A 27,963-nucleotide genomic window follows, 5' to 3' on the forward strand; every position below is an offset into this window, starting at 1 on the left:
TCTCTCTCTCTCTCTCTCTCTCTCTTTCTCAATGTGAGTTTTAAAACAATGGGTAAATGACATATACATTTTATAGCAGAAAATTATATTAAACTTTTTGTTTTATTATTTGAAATTTTGAGCGGTTGTCCAGGCTCCTTTCGATTTACACAAGCTTTTTTTTTCAAACGTATGGTTCTCCGACAAATCTTAGACGACGCATCAATTATGAAACAATATATGCACTTTGTAGCGACGATATCGTCGGTATCTATCTTGTTCTTCGCGCCTGAATCTTCTTCCCGTTTTCCTCTCTTCGTGTTTGCGACGGTCGCGTTCATCGAAGGAATGCTATTAAATTCAGCGCCATGCTGTCGCGACGATAATGTCACGTCTCGTCTCGATCTTTAACTCTTTATCTATTATTCTCTTTTCGTAGAATATAGGATTTTGATACTTTGAGAATCCTGCATCGTCATACCGCTGTCACTTTACGTTGACTCGTTCTCGATAGTTTTCTTTTTATCGACATGAATAAAACGCAACATAAGACTAATATAACCTGCTTAAAAGAGGAAATAAATTTCATAATTTTATATATTATTATATACGCATATGTATATAATCTGAGGAAAGTTTTTAAATAAAAAAATTTTTTTTAATGTTGCAGATAGTATCTCTCTGAACTATCGGTACATATTTTAACGCTTGCTTGGATTACTTGTGGCTTGACTTTTTTTTTTTTAAAAGTGTGACACTGTTATTCCATACTTTTGAATTTTTACAACGTGAAATAAAATTGGCATTAAAACTTTGCCGTCTAAACCATTAAATAAAATTTTTGTCAAAGTAAATTTAAAATAAATTTCAAATAAAACTCAAAAGAGTAAAAAGCTTCGCTTTAAAAAATATGTGTATATACATATACATATATTGTTATAAGGCATATTATCGGATTTATCATGTGTTTCTTGTTGAAAATTTTTCACCGTCTGCAAAATGTAATGTACCGGCAATTCTGGGACACCCTTTATACACCGGTAGAAGCGGACAGGATCTGAACCTGATGTGCCAGTATAGTTATCTTCTTGTTAAAATGTATATACGCTGATCTCCTCTCGCGCTTCCTCCCTACGCGCGACTTTCTGACAGCGATGCGCAACATGTTCGATTTTTATTTCCATCGCACAAGAATAAATATGCACGAATTCACACGCAATAATATTTCTAGACACGTCCGCATACACGTATTATTATTTCGTTTCTCTCCAATTTTCATTAGATTGGGTCTTCCTCCCCCCCCTCCCCCTCACCCCCCGCGGAGTGTTTTTTTTTTTTTTTTTTTCTTCGACCGTTGACAAGTATTGGCGTTGTTGGTAAGAATAACGATACTTATTATAATTAATAGCAATTCCATAACATGCACGTATACCGCGTACGCATAACTATATCGCTACGCATGTGCGTACGCGCGTCGGGGCTTGCGAAGCGTACTACTTTTCCCTACCGATTATCGCGTCGTTATACAATTATATGTTCGAGATTTGCGTTTCGTTTTGTTCTTAAAAAGATTTTTTTTTTTTATCCTCCCTCCTCGGCTATAGAATTACTTTTATGTGCGTATAGAGTTTCAGCGACACAAACACAACCTTGATAGGTCCCCGTTTTCGCAGACATATTTCAGACGGGACCGTCACGAATGGGTCTCGTTATTATTATAAAACTTTGGAGAAATTTGGCTTTTTATAGTACCCGTTATTTTTCTTTCTTGTTACAACCACACGTTTTGACCCAAATTCAACAAAGCGCCATACTCCAGTGATGAGATGTACAATGTGGACAGGATATGGGATTAAATGGGCAAGTTGGACGCATAGCAGTGATGAGCTCTGAAAAAAAAAAAACTCTAATCCTGAAATTGAAATGGAATAGAACTTTTCGACGAGCTTGAATTCCGATGCAGATGTATCTATTTACATTTATTCGCGATAAAGAAAACGCAATCACTCTCTACCTACGTCTTTCTATCTCTGTAGGATCGAAAATCAAGCTCTCCGCAGGATTATAGTCATCGATTTTAGTCTCTCTGCTCTCGATGGAATTGCATTACTGCTGATAAACAATTCCGATGACAAGCAACGACGACAGCGACGAGGCTGATCGCACAGAAAATGGAACACAGGTTGCCGAGTTGTTTTCAGCATTGATTTTTATTCGAACAACTTCACGTAAACGTCACTGTTAATCAGCAGTTACAATGATGATGACACGATGAGATTCAATAACGTCGTTGAAATGAAAATGTTGGCGAAACATCCAAGCGTACGTGTACGTGTATACTGTGTCGTGTTCGTGTGTTGTGTGTATGTGTATCTGTGTATGTATATATATGTATGTAATGATCGTCGAGGTAACCAACGGCGATCGTCGCGGCTGATTCGCGACGTGTTAGGAACCGGAAACGGATACGGATGAGGATTTCCTTGGACGATGTTCGCTACTGCGACTCGTTGGATTCGTCGTAGGGCGGATTGTTTCGCTTCAACCTATCTTTATCCATCGATCAATCGAATACTCAAGGGCAGCCAACCATCTGAAATAACAGAAATATTATTTATAGTAAAGATAGGAAAGAAAATAATATTACAAAATATCAAAAGAAAAAGAATTACGTATATTTTGCATATGAGAAAAGATAACAGGTTATCTAAAATTTTGTTAAAAAAATTCCTTGATAATTCATTTTTTTTAATTCTTTAAATATTAAAAAAATGCGTCTTATATTATAAATGAGAGAAAAAAAAACAGCAACATATACTTTGTTAAAAGATATTTGAGTCTGAATAAAAATTGTGCTCATTATATGTGGGGTCTCTTAAGAATTAAAAAGTATGTATAATTCTGAATTTTTTAATATATTGTTAGTTATAATAACTATTTTATAACACAGTTACAACTCACTTTGAGGCCTATACGATTAGTAATCAAATTATTTGGATTGCTCATAATCCTAATTTTACGTAAATAATTTACCTTTAACTCTGCGTAACTAAAAATTGCAATTACTTTGGGACAAATTTTGACCATTTTTTTGGTATTTAAGCAACTTAGCATTTTGATTAGTGCCCTTTAAGTAAAAATTATCTTTGCATAACTGGATGTCGACGGAACTAATTGAGAGAAAAACTGACTAATATAATTTAAAAATCTTTGAAATAAATAGAATAGCTAATTGCAAAATTTAGTTATGAGCCATCCAAATAATTTGATTACTAATCGTGGCCCTCAAAATAGGTTGTAAACGTGTTTTTTCCCCAAAGCAGATATGTATGTGTGTGCGAAATTGCTTTCAAAAATAGCAATATGAAATAAACAGAAATAAATAGAAATAATAGAAAGCTTTAAAACGTCTTGCAAATATACTTCTTAAAAATATTTATCGACTTTCCGGAGAATTTCAGGTAAGAAAAAAAAAACTTTTTTACAGGAGAGCAAATACTCTGGATAACATTTGGAGACATTTTTAATAAAGATGCAAAAATCATTAGCAATAATAATGTTTACCGTTTCTTATCCATTTCCGATTCGGTGGCGAAGATGTAACTTCTCTGCGTGGGATCCGGTGGCTGCAGCTCGAAAGCGTGCTTCCGGCCGCCGGAGCTGGGCGCGCTGCTGTGTACTCTGAAACCGTGCAGACACGCCACGCCGAACGCTTTCTCGGCGTTGGCGTCATCGTAGAAGTACAACGCGGCGTCCTTCAACACGCAATACCGTCTGGACCAGCCGGTGGGCGAGGACGTTTTTCGCGCGTGTTCCTGCTGCTTGCTCAGATAGCCGAAACAGTCCGGCCTCGCGATAGCGCACGCGGCCATCTCTCTCATTCTTAGCGAGGAGTCCAGCCAGGTGTCGATCTTGGGGGAAATTATTTGGCCGTGATATTTTGCATAAACAATCAGGATTTTTCGAGAAGAGAAAATTTAAGAAAATAACCACTTAACGTAACGACTAACTGTATAGAAAAAAAATATTCAAATGGGTTCATCTACGCATCTTGCGAAGGGCAATTCACTTTGCCTACCTGATTGTTCCTCTCGACTGCTTCGCGTATAACTATGGTCCATCGAGCTGCCGCCTCTTCGGTATCGGCTGCTAGTCGTAACGTCGGGGCGCCTTGTTTCTTTATCGCAAAACTGTGCACTCTCAATTCAGGCGTCTGCTCCACGTCGTACTTGAGGAGCATCACCGCGCCCACCGGTTGCGAATCCTATGTGTCGTGATAGATATATATGTATCTCAAGTGACTCGCGCACACAGACAATCCTGAATTTCTACTTCACATTAATTTGCTTTTTGCATTTTATTTTTCTAAATCTAAAAAATACATATATTTTGAATTCTCTTTTTATAATGAAAGAGAAAAATATTTTCTTTTTTTTACAAAGGAGGAAGAAAAAGAGACTCAGATTCCTTCTTTTTTTATAATCTTGTTATTGCAGCCATAGCCTTGTTAAGTGCAGCTACTCACCGAATCAGTCTTGTAGCAATACAGGCAGTTATCACGACGAAGAGCGAACCATCTGCGAACCCACTTCTCCGTGCTCGACGACGTGGACTTCCTCCACAGGTATCCCGAGCAGAGGGGAGCCTCTTCGGCGCCTTCTTTCGCTCCTGCGCGCGTGATACGCGGCGCCAACACGTTGCAGGTCCTCGCCACTTCCAGCTCCAGGACGTCCGTGCCGGAGTGCGCGAGCCTTACGACCTCCGAGTGAGTGGCGTCCATGACGCTTCTGCCGTTCACCGACATGATGATGTCGCCAACCTCGAGACCGGAACTCTCCGCGGGCGTATCCGGCTCGATCGCGGAAACCACCACTGGTTTCGACCCGTGTATGCGAAATCCGAATTCGCCCCCAGCCTCGCGTTTCACGATAACCCTCTTGTCGCTCTCTATAATATATGAGCATATTGTAAGATGAATATATAAGATAGGTTTAATTTATCTAGAAATTTAAACAGTATATGTTAATTATTGTGTAGCTTTTAACCTTTAAAATTTTTAATTTATTTACGCATTTTTTTAGAGTATTGCTTTAAATACATATATATATATATATATATATATATATATATATATATATATATATATATTTATTATGCTGAATAATTAAAAATCTTTAATATTAAATAAAATATTTTTTAAAATTATTAAAATGTAATATTTTACATACATATATAAGTATATATTATTTATAAATATGACACGCTTACAAGAAAAATATTTTCACAATTGTCTACGTTGAGTAAAAAGTATTTGATGCGCTTTGTAATTTCCCTTACGAGCGCTTAATATGCAAATCCGTCCCGCCGGATAGATTATATTTAGACGAGGAGCATTTGATACACGAGCAAAAAGAGAATTGTATGTGCAGGGTGGTAAATTGTTAAGCCTCGCGCGCTTTACGGCCAGGCCACGTGTGGTATCGAGCGACCACCACACGAGAATAGTTGCGGCATGATTATGTGCCACGCGAGCGCAAGCGGGCCGCTCTAAATCGGCCGAGGCGGAAGCAGAAGCAGAAGAAGAAGAAGAAAAAATGGATCGACGATGGCACGCGCGCGACGTTCCATACGCAAAAAGGTGCGGCTGCGTTTGCGCTACAAACGTAATCGAGCATATTTCGAGCCCAGACCTTTCCCTTCGTTACACACAAGTGACTACTCCCCGTCACCACCGGCCGCTTTTTATTTTTGCGCCACCACCGGAGCGTCCGTTTTAGCCCTCGCTTTGATCATGAACGTGAAAGATGCTGGAAAAAGAGCGCGACTTTATCGTGCGCGCGAAGTTCATCACATATACAGTATTATTATACAGTGTCATAAGCATTGTCAGTTCTGTGGATATACATAGGTGCTAGATACAGATCCGAGAGCCTATATATCCTGTATAATTCAGGTTCACCGTACGTCTATCATCCGTGGGTTCTTTGATCCATTTAAACACGATGAAAAAAAAAAAAAAAATACATCGCTGTACCAATAATGTCATAAATATCAATAACGTCACGTTTCATTAATGAAATATAGGTCCTCTTATATATCTATATATATATATATATATATATATATTCCGCTGCAATTACGTGAGACGTAGATGAGCGTGTTTAATGACGGCAGGTGTATACTCTCATTAAGACATTCAGGCTACATCTTAAAGATTCTTGGCCGACATTCGATTGTCGTCAAGTGTGTACCTTCCAATATCTTTGTGTCAAGATAGAGACTCGTATCTTCGCTACGGTTATTTATGTCGTCGTTAATTTGGCGCCGTGCAATGTTTCATGAATAGAAATCAAACCATGAATACAGAATGACATTATCACCATACATAACTTGTATAAGCGATAATAACTGTCTCTAGAGTGAGTCTCGCGATATTGCAATTAAGGATCGCGAAATTAAAAAATTAACTTTGAAAATAATATAAAAATGTATCTTTACGCACAAATTTACATATATAAAAAGTATTTTATATAAAAACCTTTCGGAATAAACAAAATATCTTATAGATTATTTAAATAATGATAATATATAAGTTTATTTAATTAATAACACATCAGTTATTTTAATAATAACATGCAAGTATCATCTAATAAATCTAAATATAATTTTTATGAGATTTCAACCTCATAAACTTGAAGCTTTTATTGATATTAAATGCCATTCATTCACTATAATATCGATCACTGATGCAATCGTCTCACTTTTACTTCCTTTTTCGAAACATTTTAATTTCAATCAATGAAAGTAGAAATATTAACAATTCCGTTACCTGTCGTTGACGCGCCAAATCTCGCCAGAGCTTGACTTTCTCTGCACCAAACCCTGAGCATGCATTTCAGCAGCTCTTCGAGAGCTTGCTTCAACGTCACGTCTCTGTCTACTTTCATCGCGCATTCGGAACTCGCGGAATTACACACCATCACGTCGATCGTTAGATGAAAAAAGGAAGAAAAAAAAAAAAAAAAGAAATAAAGAAAACTTCGAAGAAACAGATTTGTTAATCTGTCACTTTCTCCTCTTCGATATCGCGTGCCAGTATAACGGAAAATGAACCGCGCGCTCGGTCGAGGAGGATGAACTCACGCGACGAAAACGGTGGATTCGCGAAGTCGACGACGCCTGCCGAGTCGCGTGGAATGCACCTCGGCGCCCTGACCCACTGACTGGGCTGCCAAAAGCTCCTTCTTCGAGTCACGCATCGGCCCGTCGATGGGATCCCCCCATCCCCCCCATCCCCGACGCCTCTTTCCGTCGTCGGCTTTAACCCGCGCGCGGATATCGCTCTTCCCGAGACTCTGCTCTTCCTCCGCTTTCGTACGAAGTCGGACTTGACGTCTCGCCTCGACGTCGGCCTCTGCTCTCGTCGGGTGGTTTATATTTAGATTGAGTATTACACGGTGCTTATTTAAAGAATCGGAAAGAAACATCCTCTTTCTCCCTCTCTCTCTCTCTCTCTCTCTCTCTCTTTACCCGCATTTTTTCCTCGTTTGCATCGTGACCTGATTCCCTTTTTTTCCGCCCTCTTAATCCTTCTCTTCCTCTCTTCGTAATTTAAATATTCTTAAATATTCATGACAGAGTACTGTTAGCTTTTTTACACAAAAATTCATAAGTTTATAATATTAGCATAATTTTTATTTTTGTAAAGATAATTTTATTCAAGCGTGTTATTCTGTATGTAATTCTTCGATTTTTTTTAGGAAAAATTTCTCGGAATAAATCTTATTCATTTTAACACTTTGGCTCTGATCTATTTGTTTATCTATCTTTCTTCGCACTGTTTCACGACATTCCAGACACTATCTTTTGCCTTGGCTTCTTCTCTCTTTCTATCTTTTCTCGCCCTCATTTATACGCGAACTCAACTCTTCCCCTTGTCGGCAGATTTAACGCAGGATGCTTTTGCGAGACGATTTAAGAACATTCTTTGGCAATGCGCAAATCGACATTAAAGCGACCCGTTTGTGCCACGCCGGACGTTTATGCCGAATGATTTTATAACGTCGAGAAATGAAATTTTGGAATGTGGTTTAAACTCGTACATAAACATGAGCATTTATATAATAGAATAGGTGTATTGGTGAAACCTATGATCACGATCGCGATAACCCTATTAGGCGCTAATGGATTATAAGAGATAGATTAAAATCAGAAAAGCAGTTTATATAGGATTTTAAGCTAAACTAGAATTTGACAATTCATTTTTTTAATTAAAACTCTTTTTATGTACATATCAATGCACGAATAATATCTTTGTCTTATATAATTATTTTTCGAAAATATTTCTAAAGGTAAAAATTTTATTTTTAAATCATTTTTTATAACATTTTTTTATCTTGCCTCTGCAAAATAAATTTTGTACTTTTGTATATTTCAAATAATAATCAAGAGCAAAACTGAAGAGAAAGGTATAAAGATCGTGAAAATTTCATAATGACGTCAAATTTTAAAGCGACTAAATTTTTTTGTGAGACATACTGATTTTGTCAGATAAAAATAACGCGGCTTGACTCACCAAAACATTTTGTTTGTATCCTCTTGTACATCTCAACGCTACTCTTTCGATGCACCATCCTATGCGTGGCTGCTTGATATCTCTTCTTAAAATTCTTCTCGCTTTCCGTAGATTCTTGAGAGTCCCGTCTGTCCTTATGGATACTGTCCATGATATCGTCCTCATCGTCTCTACTGTCGGGTCTTTTCCACACGTGACTCTCTTCGAGATCTCCGATATAAATCCATTCGCTGCTCGTGTACGGTTCCACATAAGTATCTTCGTCTTCTCGTCCTGTCATTAAGAGGGAAACTAATCAATATATTATTTTTATTAAATATTTGTTTCTGTAACGGCGCTATTTTTATGTCTCTTGTAAAAAAAAAAAAAAAAAAAAAAAGAGGAAGAGAGAATGAAAGAAAAATATCTTGATTTTAATGTTACTATCCAAAATAATTGAACGCAAAGTGATGTGTTTTAATTTTAACTGACTTTTTCATTACTATTTCTTATATACATATATACGTATATAAAGGAAAATTGAAATTCTAATTCACAGAGATATTATCTTGAAACAAAAAATAAAAAATGTAATGCCATTTAATGCCTACAAATTCTAGTTACTAGCCAGTATTTCACTAATAAACTTAAACAAATTCTCGCCAGTTTAGTCGACGCTTAGTTCGAGAATTACTGGATAATAATTTTAGCTATATTCTAGACAATAATTGACTAATTTTTGGACATAAACTTTACAAAATTTAGCCAGATATTCTGCTCATCGGCTAGTTAATGAATATAATATACATATAATATATTATTCAATATAAAAGTATATTTTTGCTATTTTTCTAGTTGATTGAATTATGTATATAATATTAAGTACGCCTTTAATAAACTGACTGTCAGGAACGTTCGAAATTACATTATAATCGCGAGTGTGAGTAGCTAAAATGTATGAAATAAATTTATATAACTAAATTGAGATATAACTTGCATGTAAAACGCGAAAAGAGGGTCGATGACAGGTAGATATATAAATAAACACGTTATTTCGGTAATGTGCGATATTTAAATGGCTAAAAGTTGTGAAAAAAGTATTGATACATTTTTTGTGTTAGTTTTTATGTGTGTACCGAGATAGCAAAGCTGTGCTCACTCGAGTGTATCTTTTTAGGAATTAGAGATAAGAGAGAACGTAAGAAAAATGCGAAAAGAAAGTTTGAAACGTCAATAAGATACGAGATGTTTCACGAGTAAAACGATTAAACGAGATCTGAGTTTTCTATTCACGAACCGAAGAACTATATGATTATTTATTAACGATCGAGTCCGCGTGGATTATTTAATTCAGAAAAAATTCGAGACCGAAGTAAGACGTATTCGCGCGGAATGCAATAAATTTCTCAAGTTCTGATTTTTTATTAGATTATGCGAATATAACGACTGATTATTGATCTATCGATCTGTGTTTTTATGCAGATTAATTATTTACTATATATATATTACAGATTCTTGTCATCTCTATTTTCACCCCAAATAACGATTTTCCTTATAATTTCCCAACAGGAAAAAATCATAGAAAAAATTTCTATTATTTATGTATTATATCTATATTTTTTGTAATTAATTTAATACCATTATAAATTTATTATTTGCAAAAATTAAATTTACCCGTGAGAATTTCCATACTGACATCGGTACTTCGAGCTTGCAGCCTTCTCCTACCAGTGTCGTCGATCGAACCTCTGCTTCCTGATCGAGAGGTGGCCCTCTCCTCCGATTTGGCTCGAATGTCCGATCTACCGGCACTGCCACGGCGATGTCTACGGTCCCCTCGGTCTTCCGATCTGTACCTCTTGTCAAACTTCTTGTACAGCCGGTGCCCTGTAACGTGCTTGGAAGATGTTCTGTGTCCTTCCGGGGAGTCCGCAAAACCTGCCGGTGGTCGAACGATCTCTTCCGACACCTCAGGGATGAAGCAACAGGAGGGCACACACGATAGAGAAAGAAGGCAGACAGATGGACAGATCGAAATAGATCGAAAGAAGAATCTACTTTGCATTCCTATTACATATCGTGTTATTCATTCGTGGCATTTATTCAATAAAAAAATCAATGCGACTACTATGTAATTACAACTCCCAATAATATCTGCATCTTTTTTTATATTTTTAATCATTTCAATGTTAAAATCGTTACTATTTGTTTAATTGGATTAAACATGAAACGGGAAAGAAAATAGTATATTTTGTATGAATTGATATTTTTATAACTGAAAGGCAAAAATTTTTTCTATTGTTAAAAAGTATATTACAGATGTATGTTTTAAAAATAATTTTAGTTTCAATATTTCATCTATAATATAATTTTTTCTTTTTTTTAATGAATAAAAACTTTTAGAAAAGATATATTCGATAAATAAGGAAATTTAGTTTTCGCTAAAGAATATAAATCTATATACGCATCCATATAACGCATGTTGATTTATCAAGCAAAAAGAAGAGCAAGTTGTTTGTCTAATTGATGCTAGTGAAAAGCAAACTACAAGAAGTGAATGCTGTTTTTAAAATAAAAGAGGATAAAACGGTATTTATTCGAAGGATTTACTCTACGGCTTTCTCTAAAAAAATAATAATAAAATAATAATAGTAATTATTTAATTGCGTTAATTTTTAGAAAGTTGCAGTTTAAGTTAGTAATAAATATAATTCACAATGAAATTTAATTTAAAACTACAATAAAGCTGTAGAAAAATTAGATGCATTCTACGTCTATTCTTCTAGTTTTTAAACAAAAGAATCACTAGAAAGTTTTTTGTAGAATAATGAATAAGATCATAGATGGATATGATAGAAATATTATTAAATCCTATTAACCCTTTACACTCAGAATCTCTTTTCAAGCCGCCAGCTAATTCAATATTATTCTCGTAATGCATTATTAATATCGCGTCTGTCGATCAAAAGCGCAATAATAAGTTGTATGAAATCGAACGTATACACAGAAAAAAAGAATATTCTTACCTTGACAATATCTTTAGTTTCAAAATGTAAATTTTGAAATGAGATTATATTGCGTTAAAAAAAGAAAATTTGCTTGGATGAAGACATTTTATACGGTTCAACCGAGAAAAATATATTCTTGTTATTTAAGAATAATTTTCTTGAATGGAGAGGAAAAAATGTTGAATAGGAAACAACACATGTTCAAATCGAAGTTTATAATTTTCTTAGAGTTAAAATAATTATTTTATTTTTGAAATGATAATTGTAGTATTGAAATAAGATTATAATATTGTTGAAATTTAAGATTTTTTTAATTCTTCCAAGAAGATTATAAATTATTGCGTTCATGTGAGTATATATAAGTTTTGATTTGACACTTACTTTTTTTCTGCGTATTTCTCTTTTTTTTCTTTTAATTTTTGGACTCGCGAATAAAAAAAAACAATCACGCAAACAGAGAGATTACTCTGAGAGCAAAAAGGGTTAATGTGTGCGGGAGAGACGAACGAGAATAAATACAATGATAAATAATATATCACCTCTCTGCCGCAATGATGACAGTGCGCGGCGTCCAAAGCGGCGACGGCCGAGATGCAGGGTTGATCGGCGCTCTCGCTGTAAAAGACGCTGTCGCTGCCGGGGCTGACGGACCTCAACGATTCCGCGGACACTGCCTTCAGTCTCGCCTCCGGGCTCTGGGTCTCTATGACGATCGCTCGCTGACCGTTGTGTCCCGGACTCCGCTGATAACGGCCGGGACTCAGACGACTTGCGCAAACTATGTCGTCCGCGAGGCGGGATTTTCTTCGCGGCAAACTACCCGTTAACGCCGCGTTCTTGTCCTGCAAAACGGATAATTTCGTTCGCGATAAATAAGTAATTTATACTAGTAATTAATAATTTATTAAGGAGTTATGACAGTCCAGCAAATCGAAAATAAGATATTTTTAATGTCATGTAACATTTTGATTCAAATACTATTTTATTTAAAAAATATATATTTTTGATAGACAAATTAAATTTAAAACAATAATTAAATTAAATAAATTAAAATAAACAAATAAAATTTAAAACAATATTTAAATTAAACAAATTAAATTTAAAACAATATTTAAATTAAACAAATTAAATTTAAAACAGTAATTAAATAAAATAAATATAAGTGTTTAATTTTAAATTTAATTTTTGTTTAAAATTATTTAATTAAATATTATTAGATTAAGTTATTAATTAAAAGTTTATTAAAAATTGCCTAAAAGTACCTTATTAATTTATTTAAAAATTTTATAAAATGTTAAAGAATATTCTATTTTTTTTATTTGCCAGACTGTTACAATCTTTTAATAAAATAATGTGAAATGTCAAAGAGATACATTTACATTATTATTTATCTTTTTTAGTCTTTGATTCATTGTACAAGTGAGCAAGAGATCAAATAAAGAGATATAAATGAATTGTATAAATATAGAACACAAATACACAATTTTCTTTCTCCTCTTTTTCTCAATAATAAAAATGAATATAATCTTTACCTCATTACTACGTCTTCTGGTTGAAAGGTAACCGCTGGTCTTTCTCCTCGGGCTTTCTCTGGTCCGACGATGTCTTCCACTCTCCGCACCTTCCCGATGCATGTGATGATGATGATGGTGATGCATGTGATAATGATGACTGCAGCTAGAATCGTCAGACGTCGGTGCATGAGGACCGTCCTCGACTTGTTCGACCCTCCATTCTTCTTTCTGAGGACTTCTGCTGAGCGCCTGTTGTTGTTGCTGCTGTTGCTGTTGCTGCTGCTGCTGCTGCTGCTGCTGTTGCAGCTGCGCCGACTGTTGCATCGCGTCTCGCTTTCTATTATTTCGATGGGGACTTCGAGCCGACGTCGGTTTGGTTCGTGATCGGTGACGGTGGCTCGGCGTCGGACTGACCTCGACGTTCTCCGGATACGTCGGCTCCGCGCTGTGCTCCAGCTCGACGTTGTTCGAGGACGCAGTTCCGAGGAAGTCCAGACTGAAGGTCTTCTTTTTCCGACGACGCTCCTCTTCGCTCCACATGCGAATGTCAGGCGGCGACTCGGCGTAACCTCCGGACGACGATCGATGACCCTCCTATTGATACGATGAATTATTTTTTTTTTATTAAGTTTTTTATAGGGAAGCTTTCTTCTTAAATAATAATTTTTTAAGTCTATTTCATCAGCTCTAAATCTCGAAAATAATTTACTACGGTTTTTATTTTTTTTCCCACTTATTATTTGGCATTTAAACTTTTCATAAATTTGAAAAAAGATGGTTGTAATTCTTCGCAATATGATCTCGTGTACTTACATCTCGATCTAATTCAGTCTCTGAGGTATGCCCGCTGGGTGGAGCGACCTGCTCGAGATCATTATTCGGATCTGTCATCGCGTCCTTTAGATCGTAGCTACCCGAGCTACTGCTGCTGCTAGACCTCATCGACGGTGGAGGTAATTCTAATCCAAATGCAATTTCCGCTTCTTCTAAAATTGGTGGCGGACTACATGGTTCCTCGACGACAGCCTATTAAAAATAAATATAACGTATCAATTAAAATTTCTTTCACAGATACGATCAGCTGTCACGACATTAATTTTAAATAAATTTTAAGGGAGAGGAGGATTGGATGTAGCGATTAAGAATTTTTGATGAAACATTAATTAACTTAATCGAGGCGATTATCGATAATCTATTAAATAATATTTATATCTTATTAATATTATTATAGATAGAATTATTATGTTTTTATTGTCTGATACACAAAAAGAAAATTAGATTAAAAGTAATATGGATTACATAGTTAAAAATTCTTGGACGGAATAAAAAAAAATTTTTAATTAGATAAATTGAAGATTGCAAGAATCTTAAATCGATCGTCTGTACAATTTCTCTAACAAAAAAATTTTTAATTTGCTAAGGAAATCGAAGAGAATCGCAAGTGATGACAATGACATTTATAGGGTAAACTCGGGTAAGATGGCCATAGTTTTTTAAAATGCAAAAACATACTTTTATTTTTGTTATTTTTTAATAATGTTTGACATATTATCTTAACTGAAGCTTAATATTATCGAAATTAAAAGGAAAATATTTAATAGAAATTTTATATTATCAAAATAGTACGACGTAAGCATTGGCCATCTTATCCAACTTTTAAGGAAAAGATATGACCATAGTGACGAAAAGATGGCCATAATATTTATAAAAAAATAGTGAAAACAAAAATAAAAATTATAGGTCATATAACAATTTACATATCTTTATAATATGTCTAACATCGATTACGATAGCTTAACTGTAATTTATTCGACGTTATAACAGCTTTTAGTGGCCAAATGAAAGACTTTGCAGGTAGTCTAAAATAAAAATATGATATAAGATTTACAATATCGTTATTTCGAACAATGTATGCACACAAACTACTGTAAATATCGATTATCTTTGATAATGACTAAAAAAGCGCACTATGTAGCGATTATTGAAAGAATTACAGCCTATGGCCATCTTTTCCGTATGACCATCATACTCTAGTTTACCCTAGATAAACTGAAGATTGCAAAAATCTTAAATCGATCGTCTGTACAATTTCTAAAAAAAAAAAAAAAAAAAAAAAAAAAAATTTGCTAAGGAAATCGAAGAGAATCGCAAGTGATGACAATGACATTTATATTGTAATTCATCCGAAAATTGTTTAATATCTAAAGACAGATTCGGGTATCGTGCGGAAGATGACGGAGCAAGCTTACCTCGCTCCTCGCCAGGCTGTAGATCGAGCTGGCGCTTTCGAAGGAGCTGCCTTCCGCGGCGGTCGCAGTGGTCGAAGCCGGTGCCGACGCCGCCGACGCCGCGGCGCTGGACGTCTGCGGCGGTCTCGACCAGGAGCTGGTCGTGGCGGATGTGCCAGTGGTGGTCCCGGTTTCCGTAGAAGTATTGGCAGTGACGTAATCCTCGGAGGTCTCAGAGAGATCGGTGCGGCCGCCCGAGTCGGTTCTCGCCAGGCTTAAACCGAACTCGCTCGACGACTGCGACTGGGGCTGAGACAACGGTGGACCTGGACTCGCGCGACGTAGTCCACTCCTCGGCCGACCGTTGCTCGCGGAAATAGACGATTCGAGACTGGAGAAAGAACGTAGAGGTCTTTACTACAGATATCGCACGGACGAAAGAGGGATGCCCAGAGAGAAAAGCAATATTTCAACTTAAATATATATAGGGAGAGATGTTATATATAATGATGATGAATCACATTACTGAAGAAGAAATTATGTGTATTAATAATGATAATTAATAAATACTTAGAGAAGAAAAGAAAAGATTGACCTCATTTTTCGTTAATAAAAAGGCTTTTTTAATCATGGTATTCAGTATTGTGTACGATGTTAAGAAGATTATTATGAGACGGATTTTATAACTATGTTTTAATGCGAAATAATAAAAGATTAGCGATGAAATTATATGAACTATGTACCATATATATGTATAAATTGCAGCAAACACGGATGTATATGGGTGGGCGTATATACAGGGAGTATTATATCCACGTAAAATGTTACAAGCGATATTTTTCTCAGAAACTATATTAAATAATATGGCAAATAACTTTTCTCTTTGAAATTTTAACATTTGTTGTTGTTTTTTATAAAACAAGCAAAGTATCTCGCTGCCAAGTTTTTTACGAAGGATGCAAGTCTCCGTTCACTTTTATTTAAGCGGAATCATATTTCTTGTATAAATCAATTTTTTAAAAATTATTTTACATAAAATTATATTTACGTCAAATTGTAAAGAAGCAAATACTTTACGTTACCATTTTTTATCTTGACATAAAATATATAAAATATCTCATGGAATATTCCAAGATGGTCTCATCTTAATATTTATATACATGGAGGAACATGAAAAAATATCGATTTCTGATACGTCTCGAAACGAGATGTAGTGTTTAAGAACCTTTGATAAAACATTAATTAACTTAATCGGAGCGATTATCGATAATCCATTAAATAATATTTATATCTTATTAATATTATTATGATAAAATTATTATCTGATACGTAGAAAGAAAATTAGGTTAAAAATAACATGGATTACGTAGTTAAAAATTCTTGAAAAATTCTTCAGTAGATCCACCCCAGTTGAATTAATCGTTGATTAGGTTAATTGAAGTTTAATCAAAGTACAAGCTCCAAGTGTAAAAATAAAAAGTCCAAAAAAATGCCAATTTTAAATGTAATTTTACTTTAATCAAAATTAATATATAAGTCAAAATACTTTTTGATAAAATTCTTTAAATGTTATTTATAATTTCCAATAAAATACTATAATAGTGAAAAAATACTATAGTAAATGCGAAAAAGTTTTAATCCACATAAATTTGTAAGAGAAAGAAATCAATCTTTTAAAGAAGAATTTAAAAAATCGGCATAATTTTTTCTTTTTTGTTTTTAACACTTTGATTATTGATTATTGAAATTTAGTTTTGTGAAACGTATTAGGAATTCTAAATTTCTTTAGGATAAAGCCACACTTCTATCTATCAAACTATTTATTAAATTCTATCAATTATATCGATTTTTTAGGAATAGTAGAAATAAAAACAGATATGGATGTATTATCTCCAGCCTATTTTTAGATTTTCGATATAATTGACAGAATTTTGATTGTTTTTTTTTCCCAAGACATCTAGAGACAAGAAATGTTTCAAACATGATTTATCAAAAGTTACTCAAAATTTGGGGTACTACTACAAGATCGGATCAAAATACATTATAATCTTACATATCGTAGGCATAAAAATGTGCTGTTGCGGATACATCATTGTAGTAAATTTGTTGAAACTGTACCGGTAACAGATCTTGTATTGTTCTGTAATGGCGTCTGCAAAAAGTGTCTTCTATAAATAAAGTAATATACAAGACAGAGCGCCGAAAATCTCTCATTTAATATTTTTCAATCGAAATTCTGGAAATATTTCTTCGCACACGTCATGATTTTAATCCTCTCAATCATAAGACTCTCTCAAAACAGATGAACTTGGCGTAGCCTACCTTGGTGTGAGGGGTTGCACCGGAGTGGCCGGCTCCAGGCGTATTCGTGGACTCGGCGGACAAGGCTCCACTTCGTCCTCGACATCGAGAGCCTCGGTATCCATCGAGGAACGTTGCTGATGTTGCAGCAGTAAAAGATGCCGTCTCCTCGAGGACGGCGTTAATAAAGCCAACGAGTCGGCTTGGAGAACCGTCGCCTGCGATTCGTTCCATATTCCGTCGCTGTGGTCCCTGGTGACGTCGTTGGTCAGCGAATCGCTCGACGCGAACGGCGAGGCTGCCTGGCCGATGATGCCGGTACCGGCGATGCCGATCCCGGTGCCGAAGGCAGCCGGACAGACCGCCTGCAATAAGGCGTAGTTTGGCATCGAATCGTCCTTCGGGGTCTGCGAGATCCTACGTGGCGCTGAAAAGGAAATTGTCGATGGATGTTTATTGGATATTCATTTATTACTTAATTGTTATTGTCCAATTTGTCAGTTAATTGAAGTTAATAATCTTCTTATAAATACTGTTATTGAGAGATAAATTTTATCATTTGACATTTGGTCTCGTAATTGAATTTAAAGAGTGTTTCAACGTTTTCACCGACAGTCTTCTATTTTATATAAACAATTACAAAATATTTCAATTTTATATAGCTCGTTTATAATAATGGAGACTAATAGAATAAAAGATATTGTATGACGCACTTGCTGCTGCGGTTGGCGATGTGGGTGAAGTAGGAAGTGATCTAGGAAGCATAAAGTCGTCCGACGACAGACCTTGCACGCCATCCTCGAGGGATACGCTTCTCTTTCGGAAGAGACCCCGACGTATTAGATTTTCGTGGAATTCCTGAAAAAATGCGGATTGTTTTTTTATAATCCATTTTTTAATTTTACAAAAGATGGTTAAATAAATTTTCGCATAAAGTAGAAATTTAATTTTTTTTTTTAGGTACCTCTTCATGATGATCCTCGTGGGGCGAGAGGCTTCGCAACAAGGACAGATCCTCGGGCGTCGAGGAAAATTGGACGGGCGTTCTGACAGCTCTGCCCCAAGAGTCTTGCTGATTCCTTCTGCAGGTGTGAGGATAACTCGGCTCGCTACTTTCGCCGATCAGCTCGCGTCTCTCGATACGAATCTCGCCGTCGGAGAAGGTCTTCTGGAGGGGTAGAAATCTACGCGTAGGCTCGGAGATTCGACTGAGGAGCGCCCGCGCATCCGGCGACACCGGTGCCGGTTTGAAATTTATAAAGATCTCCTGATCGTCTATATCGAGAGACTTACGATGCTCTCGAGCCTGAAACGGATACAGAATTATGGATAAATTACAGTTTTTCAGTTGTCTCATGTCGTAAGAATTTTTGCTCGATAGCCAAAGTTTTTTCTCTTATCTGTGAGTAAAAATAAATAATCATTTAAATGAAGTAATTGCTTCATTTTATTTTCTTTAAGTGTCTTTATTAACGTGGAGAAAATTTTATATTAAAAATTACTATGGTATGTAGTAACTGTGGACCATTAGGATCATTCTAAATTAAACTGTTATGTAAAACTGAAAAAATTGACGTAATAGCATTTTAACTTAGAACGATTCTACAGTTACTACATACCATATAGTAATTTTTAATATAAAATTTTCTCCGTGAAGGTATATGTTTATCTTTATTTTAGATAAAAGAAGTCATCTTGATAAAATGATAATTCTTAATCTTTTACCTTTTTTAAATAAATAAAAAATAAGACTGCTTATATTTAGATGTATCTAAAATATATTTAGATATATCATTCTATCTTTACACTTTCTCCAGATATTATATCTTTTCCTAGAAATTAAAAATTCCTTTATTTAGATAAAAGGAGCTATCTGGATAAAATGATAATTCATAATCTTTTACCTAAATAAATAAAAAATAAGACTGCTTATATTTTTATGTATCTAAAATATATTTAGATATATTTTGTATCATTCTGTCTTCACACTTTCTCCAGATATTATATCTTTTCCTAGAAATTAAAAATTCCTTTATTTAGATAAAAGGAGCTATCTGGATAAAATGATAATTCATAATCTTTTACCTAAATAAATAAAAAATAAGACTGCTTATATTTTAATGTATCTAAAATATATTTTGTATCATTCTGTCTTCACACTTTCTCCAGATATTATATCTTTTTCTAGAAATTAAAAATTCCTTTAGAAAGTTATTTATTTAAGCGGTACGTTTTTAACAACAAAAAATTCATATTTTTTGTCTTCCCTTAACGTAAAAAAGTGTCGTAAACGTTAGATACTTACAGTTCCAGCGGGAACAATGTCTCCATTTCGTAAGGATTCTTCAATAACGACGGTGGCGGAGGAGGGAAGCGGTGGTGGTGTCATTGAAACGAGAAAGGGCGATCTCGGTGGTTCCTCGCTTTGTGTCCTGTGGAGCGGTTCGTGCTCGCTTTCTTCTTTCGTCGGTGCGCCTACCTGACCACCGCCGAGCGGCGTCCCTAGTTGTCCAGCTTCCGAGTAGCTTTTCGTCAATTTTCTACCATTAAAAATACCGTTTGTCTGAGCACCCTGAGAAACCATCTTGACACGATGAATGGTTCTGGGACTCAAGGTCACCGGCAGCACGCGACCGCGAAACATTGCCGGAATCTCGGTTTGTGTCGCCTGAGTCTTCATGGCACCGCGTTTAGGTTGTTTCTCTGAAACAAGTAGATAGCTACAAATCGAGATCAAACTGTCTTTTGAATCGACGGTTCCGAAAAAAAAAAAAATAACATACTATTTTTTAATATCAATTTATAAGAATATAAAGAATCTGTATAAATGTCTTTTTTGAAATTTTGCGATTGTAAAGTTGACTCTTCAAGTTTGTTAAAAATAAAATATAAAATTCAGCGAGAATTGGCTATCCTATTTCAACAAATCGGCGCATAATTTTAAACTTTATTTCGTCATCTTTTAATATACTTATATTCCGTCTCATTTCGTCTCTTCTCCCCAGGTCATAGTTCCCCGAGTGTTAATTTAGCTTATAACGAACTTTGCCGACCACGGATAAATAGCCTCAACTATTCGTCCGGCTTTAATCTGTGATACTTGGCTTGGGATCAAAACAGTTCGTACAGGGTCACTGCGCGATTTGAAATACCTTTCGTATTAAATTCCAATAAAATTAATCCAAGCGTTTTAGATTGTCGTATTTATATTTCGTATGTTTGTATGTATTGTATTTGTACACGTATGTGTTTGTGTGGGCGTGTGTGTGTGTGTATGCGAGAAACTCTGCGATCATATTACACGATATGATTGTAAGAAATGCATACAAAACTTACCAAGTACGAGGACACGTGGCTCAATGCCAGGGTAAGGATGCGTTAAGGGCAAGGACGAAGGCAGTATAGTATTCTGCATTGTCGGCTGCGAGTCTATAAGACGTTCCGCATTATGTGGCCTCGGTGGGCTTCTGGTTCTCGGGACTTCGAACGACGTGAGCGTGTGCGATCTCGCGAAGCTCACGTGCTTCGTTTTTGGAACCTGCGGTCCTTGCATTGTCGTCATGGCAGCAGGAGGAGAGGGTATCACTGGTGGTAGCACCGGTCGCGGACCTTCCAGCCTCATGGATTCTTCATCTTCCGGCACCCAAGTGTATCTTCGTGAGAGAGGATCACGTGTTTCGTCAAATTACAGTACACTATTAAACTTATTGTTAGTCTTATGATTGATTTGACGTACCAATTAATATTGATAAAAATAATTTTATAAACTGTTACAAAAATATATTATTAAAACTATCTATATTAAAATGATTAAGTAAATTTAATTCGTGTATAAAAAAAAATTAAGATTGCAGATTTTATTTTAATCAATTATATATATATATATATATATATATATATATATATATATATATATAAAATTTATTGATTATATTCTATAGTTAATAATAAAAATAAAATGAATTATATAGGAGGTATATTGTCAAAAGATAATGGTCATATATATCGATACTGTTGCAAGTACAACTCGATTATACGTGTTACGGATACTATCGCGGGAAACAGAATGACATTATGTCATTCCATCGAGAAATAGATGACCCTCAAACGCGCATACATGTATATTGTACATGTTGCATTAATTGTCAGAATATTTTAGATGCTATATTGTATTGTACAATTTGCAAGGTTTATTTTTATCGCAAAACAATTACGAAAAATGAACGAATAAACTAATAAAGAAAATAATAAATTTAAAATAACATCGTTGGTGCACACAAAAGGTACTATATTTATATCGTCGTACTAAAATCTATTTTATTGCCTCCTTCTTCTGTATATTCTGCATACACACGGTGATTTTGCGCGCAACCATAATTTTTTAATTGACCGCTTTCCGTTGACCTTAAAAAGCTGATAAAGGAGCGTTGCGGCACTCATGCTAATCAGAAATAAACCCAACCCCTTAGGTGCACATGCTATACACTGGGGAGACCACGGAAGGCTTTACACGTAACAGTCGATGGAGCATCGTGTGCTATATAAATATCGTTTTTATATAAGGTTTATCTAAAACCATAGGATATCCTTTCTCTCTTTTCCTCAATGTAAATACAAAGGTAGATTTCCGAAACAATTTCTATGAACTACGTAAAAATTGTGCATTTTTGCTACAGATTTGTTGCCAAAAATCTATCGTTCTTTTTTCAACGAAAATTGTATCACTCTTCAAATGCACAACGTATTTCTTTAACTGTATTTATATTTCCAAAATTTTTTTGTTTAATTTCGTTTAGAAAACAAAAGAATGATATGACCGTGTATGAAGGTCTTCTTAAATTTCAATTTCATTGCCTTTCCGTTTGCACGCTTGCCGTTACGACGCGACACGCCTTTCCATCAATTACGTTACCAAAGTCCTTACCAATAAATCGATCAGTAGATACATACATTCTAAACGCGTCCCACCGGAGTAATTTGCCCCAAATATCCGAGGAACTCGACTCCTCCACATAGACGAAGAGTCAAATATTACCTTTTGCACGTGTCGATTTATATGCGCAATTATACTGGGCCTATTAGCAGTTGACTGCCATTCTTAACAAAACGATCAAGCTACGTTCTACGAAAAATATTAAACAGAATGTAATTGCCAATTCACGTACATGCAAGAAACATACTTTTATACATCAGAGAATTATATAGATACTGCGGTACGTCTGTAATATTGACAGCTAACTTTCTTGAGTTTTAATCTCGTTATTGGTTGACTACTTTAGAATTATAGGGTAAATTAGGGTATGATGGCCATACGGAAAGATGGTCATAGGCTGTAATTTTTTCAATAATCGCTAGTGCGCTTTTTTAGTCATTATCAAAGATAATCGATATTTACAACAGTAGTTTATGTGCATACATTGTTCGAAATAACGATATTGTGAATCTGATATCATATTTTTATTTTTTACTACATGCAAAGTTTTTCATTTGTTTACTAAAAACTGTTATAACGACCAATAAATTACAACCGAGCTATCGTAATCGACGTTAGACATAAAGATATGTAAATTGTTATATGACTTATAATTTTTATTTTCGTTTTCACTATTTTTTTATAAATATTATGGTCATCTTTTCCTTAAAAGTTGGGTAAAAGTTGGATGACAAATGCTTATGCCGTACTATTTTGATAATATAAAATTTCTATTAAATATTTTCCTTTTTAATTTCCATAATATTACGTAATTTAAGCTTGAGTGAAGATAATATGTCAAACGCTATTAAAAAATAAGAAAAATAAAAGTATGTTTTTTGCATTTTAAAAAACAATGGCCATCTTACCCGAGTTTAGCCTATTTACAAAACCGATCTTATATTTACCTCTTTGGATCGGGAACGGTGCAGAACGATCTCGGCCTTCGCCTAAAGTAGGAACTCTCGATCCAGTCCGACTCGTCCTCGAAATCGTAGCGAGACAGACCGCGGGAATAGGTCGGATAAGGCTGACGGTACATGATCTGAAGGGGCCTACGGGGATAGGGCGCGTCGCAGAGGTTCTCGTCGCTGGGTACGCTACGCACGCACGCCGACAGGATGGAGTTCCTGGTGGAGCTGCACGGCGACGGACCCCTCGTCGACAAGCATCCGAAGAAACCGCCGCCGGACTTTTCGACGGCGTCCAGCTGTCGGCTGGTGATGCAATATTGCTCTTTGATGTCCTCGCGCGAGTACAACGGTGTCGCCCGACGGTCCCACGAGTCCAGGTTGCCCGGCACGCCATAGCTACCGTGGAGGTCCACCTGCGTGGAGACGTCCACCTGTCGCAAACCAATGGGATTATATGTACTAAATGTATTCACGAAAACGCGCTGAGGAAACTGGATTTCGTCCGGGACTGACACGTTGATTGATATGCGAAATGATTTATGAGATGTGAGAAATGGATGTTCTCTTAGAACGGATTGCTATGCAAGATTCATGTATAATTTACCGATCAACGATATTTTGACGATTGTACTCTGCACAAGAATCGAATAATCTTGCGTTGAAAACTGAGGCAAAAAAAAAAATTGTATCGTTTTGTCGCGAGTCAAAATTTTGCTATTATTTTCAATCTCAATTTTCTCATTTATTTTCTCGTTTATAGAACCTGCTCAAAGATTTCCGTAGTTTATTATAATTTATATAGAAATCGAGTTCTCACTTGAAATAAATGATAAAGGTACAATTTTCTACTTAGAAGTTTAAAGAAGAGCTTTTGACAAAGCTAAAGATTAGATTCTTTCTTCAAAAAAAAAATAATCTAATTGAAACATTATATGTTAAATTAAAAACTGAAATAGAAAGTAGCGGAAGAATCTCGACTCAAGTACCGCGATAAAAAGCTAACCTGTTTATGTTAACAAAATTGCAAAAAAGAATTATTAAGAACTAGCCGTTAAGAGATTCTAAGTACAGTAAAATTATTGTGAAAACGCTCTGTTTTGCTCTATATTTATTTAATATTTTTAAATATATATACTTGTAATTATATTATAAATTATATAATTATAATTATATTATAAATTATAATTATAATTATAATTTATAATTATAATTTATAATATAATTATAAATATACATATATTATTATACATGTATGTATAATTATAATTATATTATATTTATATATGTATAATAAAACTTGTTTTTACTTCTTTTCCTATTGGAAAAATGCAAAGATTAAATAAAGTTTGAGATTGCCTGTAAGATATTAATTATTGATATTATTCTCGATATTAGAAAATTCTCATCTAAAGGATATTTCTTCTCGATATCAAGTTTGCGGCAAACTGTCTGGAAAAATGTAACACGAAAAATTTGAAGTGTTTCTTTAAAAATATTTTAGACTTATGGGTAATAGAAATTTTATAGCTACACTCTTTCTTACAAGAAAAGAAAAAGAAAAAAAAGGCAAACACGTGCACAATTCTTACTATGTGTAGAAGTCATTGTTTTCCCCGGGGCATTTAAAAACCGTATCGCTCTTTGATCAAGTACAGTAAACTGCTTCATTCATCGAAGTTTCATCGCTATACGTGATTCATTGTGCCGAGCCATCGTTATCGGAAATCGTAATAGACGCTGCATTAAACTTCTGTAATTTCCCGGACTTCATTACCGTTCTTGCATTATTCCTTGCTAAACATGGAGTTCCGCTATCTTCCACCCGCGCCCCATAAAGTTACCATTGTAGTCGTCTAATGGTTATCGTATTATCAGTTTCCGGTAATAAGATTCGTTTAGATTGTTCGTCGTTGTTGAGCAGCGAGATCGACGACGAGACACGGGCAGGGAAAATAAACGCGTAGCCTCCTCCGAGGGAGAACAGCATTTCTCTCTAGGAGACTGACCTACATTCGATCGCAGGAAACGGATTTTCAAACGCGAGCAACGTCCTCGTTTTCAAAGGATGAGAGGATGATCGGAATAATATTACCTTTTTCACCGAAAAGGAAGCTCGTCGTCTCGATGTTTGCAATGTTAATATTTCTTTAATTAAAATCGTTTCGCAAACAAAATTATAAACCCTTCTTGTTTTTTACACATGCACGTGAATAAATATATTATAATGTTAAAGACATACATACAGGAATGAATAATAAAAGATAGAGAAAGAAAAACGGATATAAAATTAATGTAAAATAATACAAACATATATATAAAATAAAATAAAAATATTTTCTTTAAAAATTATTTTATTCCTTTAAAAATCAGATTATATTAATATACGGAAAATTAAAAGCTAGATATAATGAATGAAGTTAAATAAAGATAGATATACTTGATGAAGTTAAATAAAGTTAAATATACTTATCCATTAATGAGATGTAGGTACTTTAAACAACGCGATTGAATCAAATTTAATTATCGGTAATAAGATCCGATAGCGACGCGTGCAGATGTGATTAATAAACTTTAACATTTAAAACTTTTAAGATATAAAAGTGTTTGTAATATGTGAAAAGTGCATGTGTAAAGTGAGGTCTTTACATTATTTCACGGTTAATATGATATGATATACCGGTGATACCGGTATTAAAGTATTATCTGCTACGTAATATAACGCTATACACTTTTAAATCAGCATAATTAAGTTATATTATAAAATTTTTGCATGTTACAACGAATAAAATTTTAATAATCTTTGCAGCATCATAATCTCATAAATCGACATGAATTAAATATAAATAACATCGGTGTAATCTCTGTAATAATGATATTGATATTAATCGATTAACTCATATTAATCGGTTCATTTATTTTCCTTTTATTCTCCGTTATTGTATTTCATGTTAAAAAAAAAAAAAAAAAAAAAAAAAAACCGCGAAGAAAAGTGTTTCAAAAGTCAAGCATACATAACTCAACCGTTTCCAGCGATCGGACATACATCTTTCTCTTTCTCTCGCTCTTTTGCTCCCAACGTAAACACGTCCATCATCGAGAAGACTGTACCTGGGGGTGATAAACGGGCGTCGTTCTGTCGACGGCGTTGGCATCCCCTCGCATAACGGGCGGCATGCTCGCGGACGCCGTGGGGAGATTTCTCGGATTCATGGCAATCTCCGGGCCGGGATGGATCCGCCTGATGCCCGCCGGGGCACCGGCGGGTCCCACACTCGGTGCCTTCACCATCCTGGGCCGCACCCCCGACAACGACCGACCGGTCGCGAGAACGCTGCCAACACGCTGCGCACCAGCTGGCCTATCGATCTATCCCGCTTTATCCCTCTCGAGCGAGAGAAGTGTCTCCCAGCTCTTCGGGGATGAACCGAGAGGGTGAACCGCGAGCCAGCCAGCCAGTCTCCTCGTAGACTACCTCGTCGGCGAGTCCCGCGCCCTAGGGACGTTCATGGTGGTCTTCTTCTCGCCACCGGATGGTGTCCTTCTCGCGCGACACTCGCGACGCGAGACACGGTTCTGTCCGCGATAATCAGTCGTCCTCGCGGACCCTTGACGTTTGATACGACGACGGCGAGCACGACGGCGACGATGACGACGGTCTACCGCGACGCGACGTTGGCAGACGCGAACGCGACCGGAGCGACGCGTCTCGGTGGTCCTCGCGAGGGATGACGAGCCCTTCTCTCGTCGAGTCTCGGAGAGAAGCGACCGAGGGAGGGTGCGTGAGCGAGACGGATAGTGGGAACAGGGATGGGTGGATATGGGAGAGATAGGGTGTGGAGGAAACGGCGGCGGGATAGAGGGGGATGAATGGAGGGAGTGGAAGTGTGGGAGAAATTGTGACGAGGGGTAAAGGAGAGAGAGGGGGCGGAAATCGTGTGGCGGATGTGTTGCGTGGGAGGGAAAAGAGGGATGACGATGATGTTGATGATGATGATGATGATGATGATGACAATGACGACAAGATAGCGACTGGTGGGAGTATTTGTAACGTTCCTAAGCGCGTGTAACGCTTTGCTTTATAAGCGCGGCAGATCCTCCCCGTTGTCTCTCCGGCGTGTATTAATACCGTGATATTTATTCGCGTTTTATAATGCCGTCAGGGTGAGAACACGCGTCGTAAATCCTTTCTCTCCGCGCGATTATTTTCGAATCGCGCGGTGAACTCTGACCTGGACTAATTGCCGACACGCGCGATCGCCGTTTCTATAGAAAAATTTCAGAGGAACTCATCTCTTGATTCCTCTCCCTTAATAACTGATGGATTGTTTCAAAGGGGGGAGAAGCATTTTCTCCCCATGCGTTAGAACAGAGATGGTTCTGCTTGACAGGAACCGGTTCGATCAATCATGTTTATTCTTTTTTTCATTTATTTATTTTATGCTATCCAATATTTATACTCCCTAATTGCCTGAGTCATCTATACTCGTTGAAAA

General features: G+C 36.0%; 1 protein-coding gene across 3 annotated transcripts; it reads right to left on the minus strand.

The window, feature by feature from the left end:
• Window positions 1-83: 83 nt before the first annotated feature.
• Window positions 84-27,213, minus strand: LOC140676037 (beta-1-syntrophin). Of its 3 annotated transcripts, XM_072910666.1 has the most exons (18): window positions 26,579-27,213; window positions 23,465-23,901; window positions 20,921-21,237; window positions 19,890-20,287; window positions 18,549-18,890; window positions 18,298-18,442; window positions 17,606-18,011; window positions 17,337-17,435; window positions 15,305-15,674; window positions 13,869-14,081; window positions 13,074-13,649; window positions 12,081-12,383; window positions 10,208-10,502; window positions 8,555-8,827; window positions 4,505-4,926; window positions 4,058-4,243; window positions 3,544-3,890; window positions 84-2,572 (listed from the first exon to the last, which is right to left on the minus strand). In XM_072910666.1, the coding sequence occupies exons 1-18, from the start codon at window positions 26,756-26,758 to the stop codon at window positions 2,521-2,523; spliced, it is 5,361 nt and encodes a 1,786-aa protein (XP_072766767.1). In that variant the 5' UTR covers window positions 26,759-27,213; the 3' UTR covers window positions 84-2,520. The 3 variants fall into 3 exon arrangements, with proteins under 3 accessions (XP_072766767.1, XP_072766772.1, XP_072766780.1); XM_072910671.1 differs by lacking the exon at window positions 17,337-17,435; XM_072910679.1 differs by lacking the exons at window positions 8,555-8,827; window positions 10,208-10,502; window positions 12,081-12,383; ... (9 more) ...; window positions 23,465-23,901; window positions 26,579-27,213 and adding an exon at window positions 6,809-7,420.
• Window positions 27,214-27,963: the final 750 nt, after the last annotated feature.

This window comes from Anoplolepis gracilipes, chromosome 1 (assembly GCF_047496725.1).
Source record: "Anoplolepis gracilipes chromosome 1, ASM4749672v1, whole genome shotgun sequence".
NCBI classification, from domain to species: Eukaryota; Metazoa; Arthropoda; class Insecta; order Hymenoptera; family Formicidae; genus Anoplolepis; species Anoplolepis gracilipes.

Excerpts from the sequence above, each read along its gene's own strand:
- LOC140676037 (XM_072910666.1), bottom strand. The coding sequence starts at position 26,758 with ATGGTGAAGGCACCGAGTGTGGGACCCGCCGGTGCCCCGGCGGGCATC. Across the intron at positions 17,436-17,605 it reads GTGCAACCCCTCACACCAAG|ACGCCATTACAGAACAATAC; the intron begins GTAGGCTACGCC and ends CACTTTTTGCAG. Across the intron at positions 14,082-15,304 it reads ACAGCCTGGCGAGGAGCGAG|GCTGTCGTCGAGGAACCATG; the intron begins GTAAGCTTGCTC and ends TATTTTTAATAG.